The sequence below is a fragment of the Lepisma saccharinum genome, chromosome 2 (assembly GCF_977018435.1).
Source record: "Lepisma saccharinum chromosome 2, izLepSacc3.1, whole genome shotgun sequence".
NCBI classification, from domain to species: Eukaryota; Metazoa; Arthropoda; class Insecta; order Zygentoma; family Lepismatidae; genus Lepisma; species Lepisma saccharinum.
The window spans coordinates 45,007,848-45,024,792 of record NC_139230.1 but is presented as its reverse complement, the minus strand read 5'-3'; the positions used below and the strand labels follow the sequence as shown (position 1 = coordinate 45,024,792).

The following is a 16,945-nucleotide window of genomic DNA, read 5'->3' as shown; positions in this document are numbered from 1 at the left end:
GCTGCAACTTGCAAAGTGTGAATCCATTGTGCAACTTGAATTCCACTGTAGATTCAACAAACAGCCCCACCTTCATTAGAAAATTTCAAACTTTGAAATTTCCTCTATCCATTGCACTTGCACAATGGATTCACACTTTGCAAATTGTACCACACAATGCAACTTTTGCTGTGGCATCATCATTTCCTGCAATGAGAAAAAGTCATTGTTAGTGCATGAACAAAATCAACATATTGTACAACAAAACTTTGAACCTTAATCTATCCAATGATGTGTAAATTATAATTCTGTCATGCATGGTTTGTTGGAAATAACATTTTGAAATCTGCTCCATTTTTGACTAACCCTATATATATATATAGTGGATGAAAGAAAGGAGGGCGACAAGGGATATATATATAATACTGTAATTTAGTTAAAAAATTATGCCAATTTGTTTGTAACATTTCCAGTTACATACAAGTACTTTATCAATACCACCAACATGAAACAAAAGAAAATATTAGGGACGGGCTGATATGAAATTTTGGTAGATACAGGAAAAGTGCTGATATGAAAGCTATAACACTTACTGATACTGATAACAGATATTCTACAGATCCTATATAAAAATTCAAATGGTCCTTGAAGAACCTGAATGGTTCATTGACCTCCTTAATAAATGTGTTTCCAGGTGACTGTAATGCTGCTGCATATTTAGACACTTTTTTCAAAATTAGAGCATGCAGATTATCCATAAAAATTATAACAAAATGGCACAGTTTTGTAGTAAATTTACAGATATGTATAGATATATCAGATTGGTAAAATAATCTGAAATTTTTCCAATAAAATGATACACTGATATGCCTACATGGGAAGACACCAATGGAGTAAACAATTAATCTGTCACATCCCTAGAATATATCACTGCATAAAGAGCTTTGAAGTGACCAATCTGGAAATACAATTTCACTCACCGTTGTCCTTTACTTGGATCTCCTGTTTTTGATCGGTCACTGTCTGCTCCAATTCCCGTATCCCATTTCTCTGCAGTGTCACAGACATTTGTAGCTCCCCCAATGTTTTGTTCTTCTCATCCAGTTCCCTGCTCATGTTGAAAAACACGTTCTGGAATCTATTCAGTTCTTCACGCACCTCTAAGTCACTTGTCTCATGACGTTTGGCCTAAGATAGTACAAAAATTACACATAGTACAACAAAAATAGAGAATATTGAATACATAATCAGTAAACTAATTTCTTTTAGTACTGCCAATTAGCATGTATCTTTTACACTCTGCATTCTATGCAGTTGTACTTTGCACCAGGAAGGGGGGGCAAGGGAGGGGCATTCACCCCACTTTCCTTGAGACAATTATCATACAGGTGCATTTATTTAGAATTTAAAAGGGCATTTCAGGGGCTCAAACCCAAAGGTTTCACTTTCATCCAACTTAAAACAAATGCTACATGTTAAGGAATAACAACAGTCAGAAGAGAAAATTATCAAGGCACAAAAAGAGGGGGAAGACTTATCAGGTGTACACAAAACTTTATGAGAAATTGAAAGCAATTTTAAGGAATCTTTCAAGATTTATTTGACAATGCTCTGTCCTAAATGAAGTTCACAGAAAATTAAATTGTCTAAGTCATTCTTCAGGCCATCACATTAACATTCTCAAAGTTGCAAAATATCTCATGCCAACATCACTTATATTTATGGTAAAAAAAAAAAAAAGGACATCCAAATTTGTTGATTTTCAGTTTGTGAACTTCTGTTAGCATAATCTTTGATATAGATGGCCGTTATGTGAATAGTTCTCTAAAAACATATGGAGAAATCCTTTTTAAAAAATACCAAAATTATTTCTGGTTTCACTCAATTTCTCTAAATATAAGTGTAATCCAGAATTGACTATGTTTTTGTTTTTTAGCACAGCGGAAAAGTTTCATTCACAAAACTAAGTATGTTTTTCAAAGTTTTCTCCTTGAGCATCAAAGAACTACTGCTGGAGCACAATGATTGAATTGGTGTAAAAGAAGGATTGCCCAACAGGATTTTTACCTCCAAGGAAATAATTGGTGATTGTTAATGATTTTAATGTGTAGATAATGGAAATGATAATGATACTTGCACATCAAGTCATAGAGATATTGCATTAGGTATATTTCGCTCATACTGTTAATTTGTTGAAATGAAGAATGTAAAGTAAGCCCAGTCAACCGGCAGAAATGAAAGAGTGAAAGATTAAAATACTTTGCCAGGATGACATTCTGCCTTTCCAAGCCCTCTCTCCTTTTTTCAAACAGATAACAACAATTTTACACACTTGAGGTTATAAAACTGTCATGCCTTTCGTCACTCGCACTGCATATCACTTATCTCTCCTGTTTCCTATAGTCGGGTGTCGGATTGGTGACCAAGACAAACCATGGGGCTCCTCATCAGTGCTGCATAACATGTACAACAAATTTTAGGTTGTGATTACATGGAAAACTAAAATCCTTACCATTTGCTGTACCAATGGTGCGGATAATACCAACAAACCACCTTACTGACTGTTACTTCTGCATGACTAAGATATCTGGCATGTCTAGGAAAAATAAACACATGATCCAGTATCCTGATATGCCTCCTGCCATGCTACCTGTGCCTCGCAATGACGATTTACCTATACCTGTACCCCCTGAAACATGGACAATCGAAGAAGGAGACCATGATGAACCTGAACCGGACGTTTCACTGCAGCCAGCAGCCTCTACGTCAAAATATCCGGACTATGCACCAGTACATTCTGGCAGTGACATACATTTAATACAGCAGGAAGACTTAAATGATTTAGTACGGGACTTAAATTTGTCCAAAGAAGCATCCGAACTTCTAGGTTCTAGACTTCAGCAATGGCAATTACTTGCCCCTGGTACAAAAACTTCTAAGTTTCGTCACAGGCACCAGCCCTTTGCACAATATTTTGCTACGGAGCAGAATGTGTGTTTCTGTACAGACATTACTGGTTTCATGAACAAAATGGGTGTTGTATACAATCCAGATGAGTGGTGATTGTTTATAGATTCCTCAAAATTTAGTTTGAAAGCAGTATTGCTTCATAATGGTAATACTTTGTCATCGGTTCCGGTGTTCCATAAAATATGTCTGTAATTGTGTGTTATAAAATACGAGGCTCATGGTTGGTAGACATGTGGGGACCCAAAAGTGATTGGTTTACTGCTTGGATTACAAAGTGGTTTCACGAAATATTGTTGCTTTATGTCTGTGGGACAGCTGTGTGAAAGATTGTGTGGTGCAACAGTGGGAGAAGCGGGAAGAATTTTGTTCCAGGAGTATGTAACATATAAGCTGAACCATTGGTTCCGCCTCATAAAATTCTTCTTCCTCCCTTGCACATCAAACTCTGGTTGATGAACTTTGTGAAGGCCCTCAACAAAGATGGCGACGCATTTACGTATCTGCAAAATAAGTTTCCTGAGATGCAATATACAACATTGAAGGAAGGAATTTTCATCGGCCCTCAAATCACAAAGCTCATTTGAGATGAAACGTTTGAAAATCTTTTAGGAGGAGTTGAGTTTGCAGCTTAGCAGTCCTTTAAAAGTGTTGAACATGGGTTTCTTGAAAACAGAAAAGCCGAAAATTACAAAACATTGGTCACAAATTTGTTGGAATGCTACAAAAATATGTGATGCCATATGTCCTTCAAAATTCACTTCCTCCATTCACATATTGACTTTTTTCCTAAAAATCTAGGAGATGTTAGTGATGAACAAGGGGGAAGGTTTCATCAAGACATTTCCATCATGGAGGAGGTCATAAGGATCCTACCACGATGGGGGATTATTGTGGGGTTTCTTATGCGGGAGAGTAAACAAGATTACAATTGGCAGCATTTTTAAGCAAGGTAACAGACATGTTTCGTTACAAGATAAGTTATCAGTGGCATAGATAGGGTTTGGCTAAGGGGGATACTAGTGGTACATTAAATCATGTAATCATCAAAAGTTGGATAGTCCTTGAATCCCAAGGTTCAGAAAAAAATACCTAAAAGGGGGGATTACATCATGTCCCCCTCTTATCTACGCTATTGTTACATATCATTGCATGTATATCAATTGTACATTTGTAAGCTCATTTAACAAGATTGTGGCATGATTTTATAAGTGTGACCATGTGCCAATCTCAGTGTGAGCATTTTACTTCACGTATAATATATAATGATAATACTAAATCTGTTCATATCTTTTGAACCTGGCATGGTAGGACATTCTTAAGGTGATTTTCGAAATCAGCGCGATTGTTTCCTTAAGAATCACCTATTTTGACACCAGAGGTATGAAAAAATATTTTTTTTTGTTGGGCAGTGATTTATTGATTTGGTTTATTTTACTTAGCTCGTCTGCTGCTTTGTTAATAAATCTGACCTGAAAAATGGAAAGTTGTTATAAACCTCTATCCCTGAATTTCGGATAGTAAAATTTCTGAATCGAGATTTTAAATTTTTTGGAATCCGGATATTTTTTGGCCATCCTTAATGTGAAGGCAAGATTGCTAGGAAAAATGTTCTGAGTAAGTGTGTGTCAGATCGACAACAGAAATCTTGATTAGTCTTATCATTTGTCTGTTCAATACAAAACAAAAAAAATCATAAATACAAAACAACAGAAAGTACTTCGTGTTTTGTCAAGGAAGAACATTATTTTTTTCCTAATTCTATATTTGAACCGCAGGATCCAAAAATTGAAAGGACAAATACCATGAAGCAAAAACAATGGATCCAGTGCTGCTCTTTTTCCAATTCTTTCCAGCACAAACCATGGGTAAATTTGTGATTTTGCTTGCTTTTACTTTTTTCCAAGCACCATCACATTCGTGTATTCTGTGTTAAGTTGCTTTGCGATACTCTTAAATGTGTTTTTTCTCTTAAAAACAAGAGCGTTGAATGCTATACAGTGTTGGAAATAGCAGACACTCTGAGAAGTCTCATCCTGATGATGTCACAGAGACTGTGCCGGGGCTGGAAAAAAGGCAAGTTATGACCAGACCTTGAAGAGCGGGGGAAACTAGCAGTCTACGGACCTTGTTATGGACTAGTATGCAGGTATTTTATCATGGAAGAGTTACCATTGTCCACTTTTCAGGTTGGTTACATCAATCCAAACATGCTGGCAGGTAGTAACAGATACGTTAGTACTAGTAGCAATTTTCTCAAATGTTTGATGTAGATGTGCGGTGCTCTACACACTGAATGTTTTTCCTTGCCAGAGACCTTCATTATTGGTGATGGATTCTCGACCCTCTTTGAACTACTGATACCACTTGAACACTTTTGAGTGCATCATCACATTACACTGTCCTTAGCATTATGTAAATCTCACACTGCATTTTCCCCAAATGCTGACAAAAAGTAGTCTGTATACTACTCCTGAAAGTCATGTTACTGCAACTAAAAATGGAAGAATGTTTCTGTGCTCTCAGCTACCTCTCTGCACTGCATGCTCATGCTTTCAAAGGTGAATTTATGATGTATGGATTTTAACACACATTACTATCCATGTAATGCACTACAGATGTATCACTGTGTAGTGATGTGCAGTTGTCTTGTGTGAAGGAACCCGTAATTCATGTGGATCTCATTGAGAAAGAGTTAAAAAATTGATACCATGTATTATTCAGGTCTGCTGAAAAACTGTTTATGACAAACCATTCTAAAGCAATGTCTACAAAGGTCAGTATTCTTCACGACAATGCTCCATTCTATGCCGACAGTCCAACAAGAGCATCTCTGGCCAGAATGCATTTGGTAGTTTTGCCGCAGCAACTTCATTCCCTGTTCCCTTTACAGTCTTGGCTTGGCCTCATCTGTATCTATCTCTTAAAGAGTATTTGAAAAGATGGGATTCAGTACATGCAAAGAACTAGGGAGTTGTACATTGTATCTAAAGATATCAGTTTGGCGGTTACGCAGAGATAGGTAATTAATTAACTCTGATAAACTTATGCGGAAAAATGAATAGTAAGTTTATCAGAGTTAATTAGGGAGCTGTATCCTGGACTGCTCCTAACATCAGCCTTCCACCAGCCTCCATGGTGGAGTGGTTAGCTCAGCATGCTACAATACTAGGTCTGAGCTTGGATGTTCTTTGTGAATGTCCCTTCAATAATTTAATTACATCATCACTCATCCTCATCTTTGCAATTAGCCAAAAAGCTAATGTGATCAGCACCATGCCCCTGGCTGCTTTTATCCCCCAGAGTTTCCTCCAGGTACCCACTTTATGTAATGCTGGCTGGGCATTGGAGCTGCTTGAACATGTGCAAAATATCCTGGTTCTCCCCCACCGGGGATCGAACCCCAGTCTCCCACATGGAAGTCAGATCATATACTCCGTAAAAAAAAAAAAAAAAAACTCCGCATTTGGCAATTCCAACTACACAAATCTTGCACGAACACTGTTAGTGTAGGAATGGTGCCTTTCTTCAGGCTGTTCTTTGTTGTAATTCCTACTAATTCGGATTTTAAATCATATTTGTAACACACTGGTATAAAAAGAAAAATAGCAACCTGAAATTTGTCTTAATAGCATTTGCTCAGAACTTCTCATCGGATGGAAATATAAGCTAAACAATATGGGATTTTTTTTGTTTTCTTGATATATTCATGTGCTTGCAGCACAGTGAGACATTATTTATTGTCACTCAGACACTACAATATGAATCGCATAAAAAAATACTGGAAATACATGAATACAACGCAAGGAAAGAACAGAAGGAAGAACAGCAAGTTGCACTTGCTAAATTTAGCTGATATCAGACTTTCCCCCAGAGATCTGCCATCCCCATGATGTCACAGTTTTACAACCACCTAAGCTTGCTCAAAGGGTCACTGTGAACACACCTTCCAAAGCAAGCAGCAAACAAGTCAACGGACCTTGAGTCCATAATTATCACTGAGTTTATGGTTACACATGGAATGTTTGTGCTGGAACATCCTATCACCAGACTTATCCCTTTGTGACAACTAATTTTTCCCTGGTATGAAAACACAACTAAAGGGGCATTTTTTTGTGTCAGAAACTGAGCTGAAAGTAGGAGGCATGATGGGAGGTTGCAAACATGGCTTCCAGCACTGCTTCCAACAGCTTTATCATCACTGGCAAAAGTGTATCATCACTAGAGGCACACATTTTTGGTAAATAAAAAAGCAAATTTCGGTACAAAAACCGAGTCGATTTCGGGTTCAAAAGCGGTAAATAAAATAAAATTTCGGTGCTATAGCGGTGAATAATCACATCAAAAGTGCTATATAAAATGACATTTTGGTTTCAAAATTGTGAATATAATCCTAAATTTGATTTAAAAACTGCACTTATTACACAAAATAAACTTATCCCTTCTAATAGCACATTTATGTAGTTACCAGAGTATTAAGTTTATTCATGTGTAAAGGAGTCCATTTTTGCTTCTCAAATATTTACAGCAGAATTAATCAATTTTCCATGAATTGCGTAACTCACAGGATACTTCACACTTCAGAAAGTGTCACGTCGGTATATAAACGGTAAATTTCGTGTTTAAGAGTCAATTTCACATTATTTCGTGACAAAATAGAGTAGAAAAATGCACCTCAGACCTTTCAGAAACACGAAGAATGAAAATTACAGCATGTTATTTCATATTTCGTGTTTTCGTCAAAAACTAAATTTGCATGCCTCTAATCATCACCCATGTGGATTAGCTTCAAGGTGGTTGTGAATCAGTGTTTTGAAGTCATCCCAATGAACAGAGTCTCCGAACATTGGGATTGTACCTTGTGTATGCACCATTTAGTACATCCAAAAAGTGGCATGTTCTTGAATTCACCCACATTCTACACATGCTCAACAAACAAGTCATTAAGGTGCCACTTTGTGGAACCACCTTCAGAGAAACTCAGCTGAAGAAAATAAACATGATGCAGTCAAGTCAAAACACACAGAATGGAAGATACCTCCACCTATCGAGGGTGAGTGGTGCCACTAATTTCCTTCAAAATTCTTGTACTGCACAGCTGAAACAGGGTGGCTACTCTAGGAACATGGTAAACTTCAAGTATAATTCCTGGTTTTCAAGGCAAACTTTCCAAAAATTCAAACAGATACTACTGCCTCTCAACATCCACACACAAATATCTTAATAAAGGTCTATGTGATTCCAACATTCAAAAATGCAAATTTAATTAAACGGTATACGTAATACAATTAAAATATTTAATTTAAGGTACTGAGTTTCTATTTACAATCCGAGGTGCGACCATGAATTTTTGTCTGGGTAGGAGGGGGGGGGAATGTCAGGATAAATGTACTAATACTAATAATTATTATAATAGTGTTAATAATAATATTATTATTATTATTATTATTGATTTGTTTTATTTTATTTCGCTTCTTGTGCCGTTTTTGGCAAATATGCGAAGATGGGGATGAGTGATGATATGATGAAATTGATTGATGAATGGACACTCACAAACATTCATACCCAAGCTGGGATTCGAACCCAGGACCAGCATTATTATTATTATTATTAGTTGTAGTAGTAGTAGTATCAAAAAGTTAGTATTTCGTTAATCATGCAAAAAAAGGGGTAGAAGTTGGTGCTAAGCATTTGTGTTTGAACAAGGGATTTGAATTATTTTTTCAACATGTTCAATTTCACATTAACAATGACAAACAAGCACACAAACTATTTTCGAGACAGAAAATGCTTGATAAATACATTCCAAATATAATTCTTTTTTACATTAACATGTATAACTTTCACGCACGATATGTGTTTCACATATATGCAACATGGAGCAACGTGGACACTAAATTGTGTACGTATTCAAAGTTTCTTTAATACATATTATAAAAATGTAAAGTGCTCCCCTGTGCTTAGCACTACGCCATGAAGGCGTATAGGGGGTGTGGGGGTAACGCCCCACACTTTCTTGATCCGGTCATGAGTGGGGGTGATGTGATCAGCATCATGCCCCTGACCACCTTTACCCCCCAGGGTTTCCACCCATGTTATTCGACGCTGGGTGCGCGCCGGAGCCGCTTCCAACGTTAGAAAAGTTCCCAGATTTGAACCGGCCGGGGATCAAACCCGGGACATTGAGCATGGTAGTCAGACGCGTTACCGACTGAGCCACCGCGGCCACATATTATATACAACATATTATATACAACATATATTATTTAAATAGATTACACAACAAATTCATCCATCTCACAATAAACCAACGGAAAAAATTACATATATTGTCTCTCAAATGTGCACACTCCCTTTCCTCAAAACAATTGTTCATACATTTAAAACAAAATCAATTAAGACAAGTCTTATTTCTCTGTCTGATAATTTACATTACATTACATTACATTACAGAGAACAATGAAAGAATACAAGCGAAGCAAGCAAGAAAATTTTTGGATCTAATTTTTTGAAGGATGAAATCAATATTGATTTAATAGAGTGCAAATAATTTCATGGGATGCCAATGCATTCTCTTTTTTACAACTTTGTGCCTCCCTGAATGTGTAGTGGTAACATCGTCCCCTTGTGATCAAGAGGTCCCAGGTTGGATACCCGATGAAGGCACATGGCACAGTGATTTGGATCCCACTTTAAATTGTAGGTCCAGTCCCGGTTAGCCTTTCTGTGCATAAAGTGGACTTAAACCACAATCAATCAATCAATTTTACAACTTTTTCATTTAGATTGTTCAGCGCCCAGGGCCGACTATCGCCGCCCCCTAGCTACGATTATAAACCTGATAAGACTAAGGAAATTTTATTTGCATAAAATGTGAAGTTCTGGGTGGTAATTGCCCCCTGCAGGTACACTTAGCCGTCAGTGTTTGGTCCCATTGCCCCCTCCAACTAATTTCTGTCCAAGGTTGGGGGCAATGCTTCCTGCCCCCCCTTTGTGGTTGAGCAACTGTTTACAATTTCACATAATCAGACTCAAAATACATCTACAAGCACAAGTCAAAGATGTTACGAGATGTACAAATCTAGAAAAAATTGTTAATTGTCAAACTCAAATTCACCTAATCAACCTCAAGATATCTTGCAAGAATCTTTCATCTGTGAGATTATTTCTGGAAAGGACAGTAACAAAGTAAACAGATTGAGAGAATTGTTTTATTTTTCACACAGCTTTCATTGCCATCCTAGATATAAATGAAAGCTGAACTTTGAAAAACTTGCCTCAGAGCATTTATAAATACATGAAAAATTTGAATAGGATTTGGATTAATTAGTTGTAATTTTTCACATCTATGGAGAAAAATTCCAGTAGAATTCACGCATAATTCCTGGAGCAAATAATTCACACATAATTCCCAGAATTCCCAGTGAGTAGCCACCCTGTGAAAGGTCTCGGATGGTGCTTCTGGATGATCCCATTTAATATGTATCAATCTTTCCAAATCGTAGCTTTCTACCTTTTTAGGTTAATCATTATGATGAGGATGATGCAGACAGAAGAACAACAAAATATCCATGCTTTCAACAGGATTCAATCCCAGAACACTTTGAGCAAGATGGCACTTGCTACATGCATTTGCAAGGTCTTTCAATTTATATACACTGGAACCGTAATTTTTACATTTCCCTGCATTGAACATTCAGTCTTTGTGGTTACATATAAAGCAATAGGTTACAACATTTTAATGTATTTTATATTTTTCTGTATTTTAAAGTTTTCTTCCACCGGCTCATTTCTAAACTTTTTGGTGTACATACTTCACTTTGTATAAAAAGGCTGAGAATTGGTTACAAAGTGAGTACCTACCCCTCACTGAGCACATGCAATGTATAAAGTGGACTTAAAAACACATTTAAACTCATGTGACTAAACAACAGCACATTCTAAAAATGGAGGGCATTTTGTTTTAGCTTATGTGATTACATTTTCATATTGCACGGATCTGCAAAAAAAAAAAAAAAAAATGAAATTTGAAATGTGGAGCTACAGGAGAATGTTGAAGGTCAAACAATAAGAAACATAGAAGTTTTGAAATGTGCACATAGCAAGAGAAGCCTGTGGAGAATGATCAAGAGAAAATTTAGGATGGTAGGTGATATCCTGAGACAAGGAATAATGAAGGCCTGCTTGGAGGAAGAATTAGAGGAGAAAAACCATATCAGTAGGCCCAATATGGAGTTTATTTAGAGGCAAGCACATTTCGCTTTCAACTGTAGCACGAAAAGTAAAATTACATGTGGTAATGTTACCTTCTCATGGTTTTGAAATGTGTGAGGTACATTTTCCAACAAACTTCTAACAAAACTGCAAAACACAAAATTAGGTATCAAACATGAAATTTTGAATTTATTTACCAACACAATGCTTTCTGAATTTGCAATTATCCCAAGATAAAACAAACATTTCCCATCTAATACCACATTTATGTAGTTACCAGAGCACTAAGTGTATTCCTGTGAAGAGGAGTCCATTTTCGCTTCTCAAATATTTACAACAGAATTCATCAATTTTTCAGGAATTTCATAACTTGCATGATAGTTCGGACTTCAGAATGTAAATAGACTAAATTTCATGTTTACTTGACATTCTGCAGTTCAATTCACTTCATTTTGTGACAAAACATGGCTGGAAAATGCACCTTAAACTTTCAGAAACATGGAAAATGAACATTACAGTGTGTTATGTAACATTTTGTGTTTCCATCAAAAAAGAAATATGCATTACTTGATTGATCACTAAAATTTTGTATAACTCTCAAGAGCATACCACTATTGGTGTAGCCTCTAATTCCTGCACTGATATGCATACTGAACATCTTAAATACTGTTAAATTTGCTGATAATATTTACAATTTAATATATCGGTAAACATGGTAATATCTGGTAGTGGTATCTAATTTCTTGCCACTGTGTTACTGTTCTTATGATTGATTGATTTAGTTTATTTTACTTCGCGTTTTGTGCCTCTTGGCTAATTTGCGAAGATGGGGATGAGTGATGAAATGATGAAATTGATGAATGAGCATTCACAAACAACCAAGCCCGACCAGGATTCAAACCCGGGACCCTTGGCGTCGCAGCGCGATGTGCTAACCACTCGGCCACAGGGTCGGGCTACTGTTCTTATGAACATGTACACATAATCTATATACACATTTAAAGCAAAACCAAAATCACAACAACGATAATAGACAATCATGAGAAGAAATTGATGAAACAATAAACACAATGAAGCATCAATACTCTGGCCATAACACAAGTTCAAAAGATTCAGCAGTGAGATCGTGAACTGAGAATTCATTGCATTCTAACACCAAGCCCACAATAAATTAATCTTTGGCAGGTGGAGCATCATACTAATATATTCCAGTTGCATCTGGCACCTTTTCAAGTGTGCGCTTTTCAAACTTTCAGTGTAGTAAAAAATAAATTGTAGCTGAAAAACGTAGAGATGAAATTGGTTTTGTTTTCTTTCTTAAAGACAGCTTTTAGCGGAGGTAAGATTTATTCATTGTGCCTCCCAATAATTAGTATTAAAGGAAAAGATGCAGTGGTTGAGCAGTTACCTTTCATCTTCAATTTATACCATTATAAAAAAAAGGGAAACAAAGGGCTTTTTCAAACAATGCTTGTTTTGTAATTCGAGTGTGTAATACCTTTGGAGGTATAGAGGAGAAGGTCTAAATATGGGTTTTGGAGTTATCAGTACTTCCCGGCTGCTGCAACCTGGCAGAGGCTATGGGAACTGGTTATCTGTCAAGGACAAAGGTTGCAGCGCCAATTTGCAAGAAAGAGAAAGTGCTGGTTAGTTTCGGCCTTGGACGCTGTTATAGAATTGCGACCTCCGAAAACTTTTTGCAGATATGTTTTAAGTCAGCGTTTTCTGAATTCTCATTTGCTTTGTATAGGTTATGATATATGTACCACAGAGAGCAAAAATAAATTGAAGAAAAATAGTGTGATGGCCTAAATATGGGCTATGACATGATGTTTAATGCTGAGATCACATTTCCAACAAATATTTGGATGTTTTTCTTAATTTCGATTTTTCCCATTCCACATGATTTTCAAAACAACAGATTATTCATAAATATGAATTTTATAATGTTTTAGCGATAAATGACTTTTTTTAAAAAAATTTAATTGCTTTTTGTGATATTGCCACTAGTAGACCATATTTAGACCACAATTTTGAAATACATCATTTTACCATTTCTTGGAAATTGTTTTTCTTTAAAAAAAAATTGGAGACCTTCTATACTTTAGCATGCTATTACCAGGTGTGCCGGTTAATAATTCTTAATTTCGTCACTGCATGGGCGTTGGAAGCAAGGGTTGGTGCACAGTCTCAACTGTTGGATTTGTGTGGTAAACATGTCGACCTTCAAACCAAACAAGGAGCTTTTCTTGTTCAATCAAAAAAAAAAAATGTGAGTGAAAGCCATCGTATCCTTGTGGAAACGTACAGTGACAATGTCCTAATGCAAGATGCGTGTGTGCATTGGTTTTGATGATTCAAAAGTGGTGATTTCGACTTGAAAGACAAAGATCGCCTGGGGCAGCTAAAAAAATTCCAAGATGCCGAATTCCAAGCACTGTTGTACGAAGACAATACGCAAAGGCAATAACAACTGGCAGAGATGTTAAATGTTGGTCGCCAAACCATATCTGATAGTCTTCATGCCATGGGAAAGATCCAGATTGGGCGACAAGACATGGAAAAGTGATTTTGCAGCACAACAACGCCTCATCACACACAGCAAAAGGTGCCACACACACCATTTCTGCACTTGGCTGGGAATTCTTGCCCCACCTGCCATACACACCAGACTTAGCCCCTTCGGACTACCACTTGTTTTCATCAATGTCTCACTCACTTTCCCAGCAACACTTCAACAATTATGAAGATGTTGACTGGATCACCTCAAGATGTGAACGATTTTTCTGGAAAGGCATCCACAATTTGACTGACAGATGAGCAAAATGTATAGCTAGCGATGGCGCATACTTTGAATAAAGCATTTGCTACCTTTCTCCTCAGATACACTTGTTTTCTTTCGGATCAATTAAGAATTATTAACCGGCACACCTGGTACTTTGAGTACATATTTCATAGATATGCATTTTAAAGGCAGGTGCTTGATATATTATTGTTTCTTCTCCGAAAATGACAAAATAAAAAAGGGGGGGCCCATATTTAGACCATTACCTCTACTAATGAATAGGGGCATGCATATTTAGTTTTTGACGAAAAACGAAATATCAAAACACACATTGCAGTGTTAATTTTTCATGTTTTTGAAAGGTGTCAAATGTTACCATAATGCGAAATAAACTGCAAAATGAGAAATAAATTCTTAAACATGAAATTTGGGGTTTATTTACCGATGTGAAACCTACTGAGGTCCGATTTATCCTGAGAGTTATGCAATTCGTGGAAAATTTATTACTTACACCGTTAATATTGGAGAAGCAAAAATGGGCTCCTTTACACAGAAATAAACTTAATACCTTGATAACTAAATAAATATGCTATTAGAAGTGAAATGTTAATTTTGTGTAGTAAGCATAGTTTTTAAATCAAATTTAAGGTTATATTCACAATTTTAAAACCAAAATGTATTTTTATATACCACTTTTCATGCGATTTTTCACCGCTATAACACTGAAATTTTATTTAATTTGCCACTTTTGAACCCAAAATTGACTCTGTTTTTGTACGGAAATTTTGCTTTTTATTTACCAAAATTATGTGCCTCTACTAATGAACAAAAAAGACAGAACTGAAATATAATGTATACTAGTTATCAAGAAATGGCACATTAATTGCTGCCGTGTGCTACCACGTGGTCCAGGCAAATTTGTGCAGTAGTTTAGAAGTTATAGGATAGCCATTTTTAAAATCTATTCCATAATAATATGGGGCTTTTTCAAACTTCACTTGTTAATAATAGTTAACGATGGATATATTCTTTTGTAATTCGAGTATGTCATACCTTCATATGTACACTAAACATAAAAAAAAGACAGAACTGAAATATCATGTACAGTTTTCAAGAAATAATGCATTAATTACTGCTGTGCCCTGCTGGTTGAAATCAACTATCTGTCCTCAACGGAAATACAGGTGTGGTTTCAAATTCAACTATCTGGACACTAAAGGCTAATTGTTTAGGTAAATGAAACATATGGTTTCATTACGAAACTACATGCTGTTATATCTGATCAGAACATTATCAGAATTGGTAATTTTTTTAATAACAATAAAAATGTAACTACATTCATACTATTTAGGTCTAGGATATATCTGAATCACAATGCTTACAGCTCTATTTTGGGATCTCACTTCCTCCTGCAACTGAAAAATTATTTCATTGGCCTTAACCAAATCAAGACCAAGACTACGAATTTCTTCCACTTTACAGATAACCTCATGTTCTCTTGCAGACAACTTTTGTTCAAGCTTTACCTAAAAAAAGAAAATGCCATTATTCCTTTATCTAAATTTCATCAGCTTACTTCAAGGAAATAGAGTCTTAAAGTACATGAATATTATTATGAGAACTTATTTTTGTTGAGAAAATTGTTATTACATTTTCTTTCCATTATGCAAGCAATAAAATATTTATGAAGACAATGTACTAATATTGGGACTTATATGTTTTCAGCCATCTTCATTCGAAAATTTCTATACAGTAAATGGGACATGTCAAAAGACAATCTATATGATTTACTTTTATTAACAAATTTGTCATTTGAATCATCATAGTCTGCAAAACCAATGGTTGGCAGATATGTTATTTTTAAACGATTATTCCACAATCTGCTTTAATGGCCTGTAAAATTTTGTACATGATATCAATTTGTCCTCCATTTTGGCTACTGACACTTTAGAAATAAATTTTCCAGCCACAAAACAAAATTACAAAAGTAGATGCTTGAATTGATCTAAAAGGAGTGAACAACAAAAATTTAAATCTGCCGGTGTCTTTGCGTATGCATCTTAAAAAGTGTAATTGTAAAATGCCTAAAGATGTATTCTGTAGGAAAATGAAGAACCTGAAAACATAGATTTCAAGAAAATTAAATTAAATACCCCAAAAATCTCAGATTACTCAAATTCCTGCAAAAATCAAGGGTGACAACATATGATTCATGTTAACTCAGTTCTATTTGTAAATTAACTGAGATATCTTAACCTAATTTTGGAGAGAGTATAAGAGTTTGGATCTAAAGAAATATCAGACTGACTTGCAAAGCAACTTATTTACTTATGCACATAATTTCCAAAAATATAAAAATCTGTTGGTAAATTATATTTAATTGCAACAGGTTGAGCTAAAACAATTGATGTATTAATATAGTATTGCCAACAAGCATTTCTTGGGAACTTGTTGCTCAACCAACTTAATTGAACTTCTAAAAGTAAGTTTAGCAGATAAAATGAGTAACTCATTTACATGTATTCATTAATATTTCTTGAGAAAACAATGTTTCTAGCTGCAAGCAATGCAAGGAGCAAGTGTAGCAGCAATTATTTACAAAGGAAAAGCAACAATCAAACTGCTTCCAAACTCAGTCAGGGTGACCGGTCCAAATGACAGCTCTAAGCAAGTGAAATTAGTTGGTTTCAGCAGGAAATAAAAGTGGAAATGGGCTTAGGTCTTTCCTTCAAATGTAAATAATTTTATTTAAAAAATCAGATAGGACAAATTGCATTTTACACAGAAGTACATCATGTAATTACACTTCTTCATACAAAAAAAAATACAATTTTTACACTGCGGTAGAGATAGTTCCAGTCTGCTGTCAGACACATATGCCATGGGCATACAAAATTTAGTGCCATGATACGACAAATGCCAGAACAACTGTGGTGATTATGCCGAAAATTAGGTTAGGACTCACTGTTACTAATGCAATAAATTAAAACTGATATTCTT

At 35.8% G+C, this 16,945-nt stretch overlaps 1 protein-coding gene across 1 annotated transcript in view; it reads right to left on the bottom strand.

Moving 5' to 3' along the window:
• The window catches only part of LOC145981929 (uncharacterized), a 93,693-nt gene that overhangs the window by 8,492 nt on the left and 68,256 nt on the right, over window positions 1–16,945 (bottom strand). The window contains exons 7-8 of the mRNA XM_083115427.1: window positions 15,328–15,471; window positions 960–1,167 (exon numbers count right to left, since the gene is read on the bottom strand). Coding sequence (XP_082971553.1) covers window positions 960–1,167; window positions 15,328–15,471 — 352 coding nt within the window. The remainder of the gene's footprint in view (window positions 1–959; window positions 1,168–15,327; window positions 15,472–16,945) is intronic.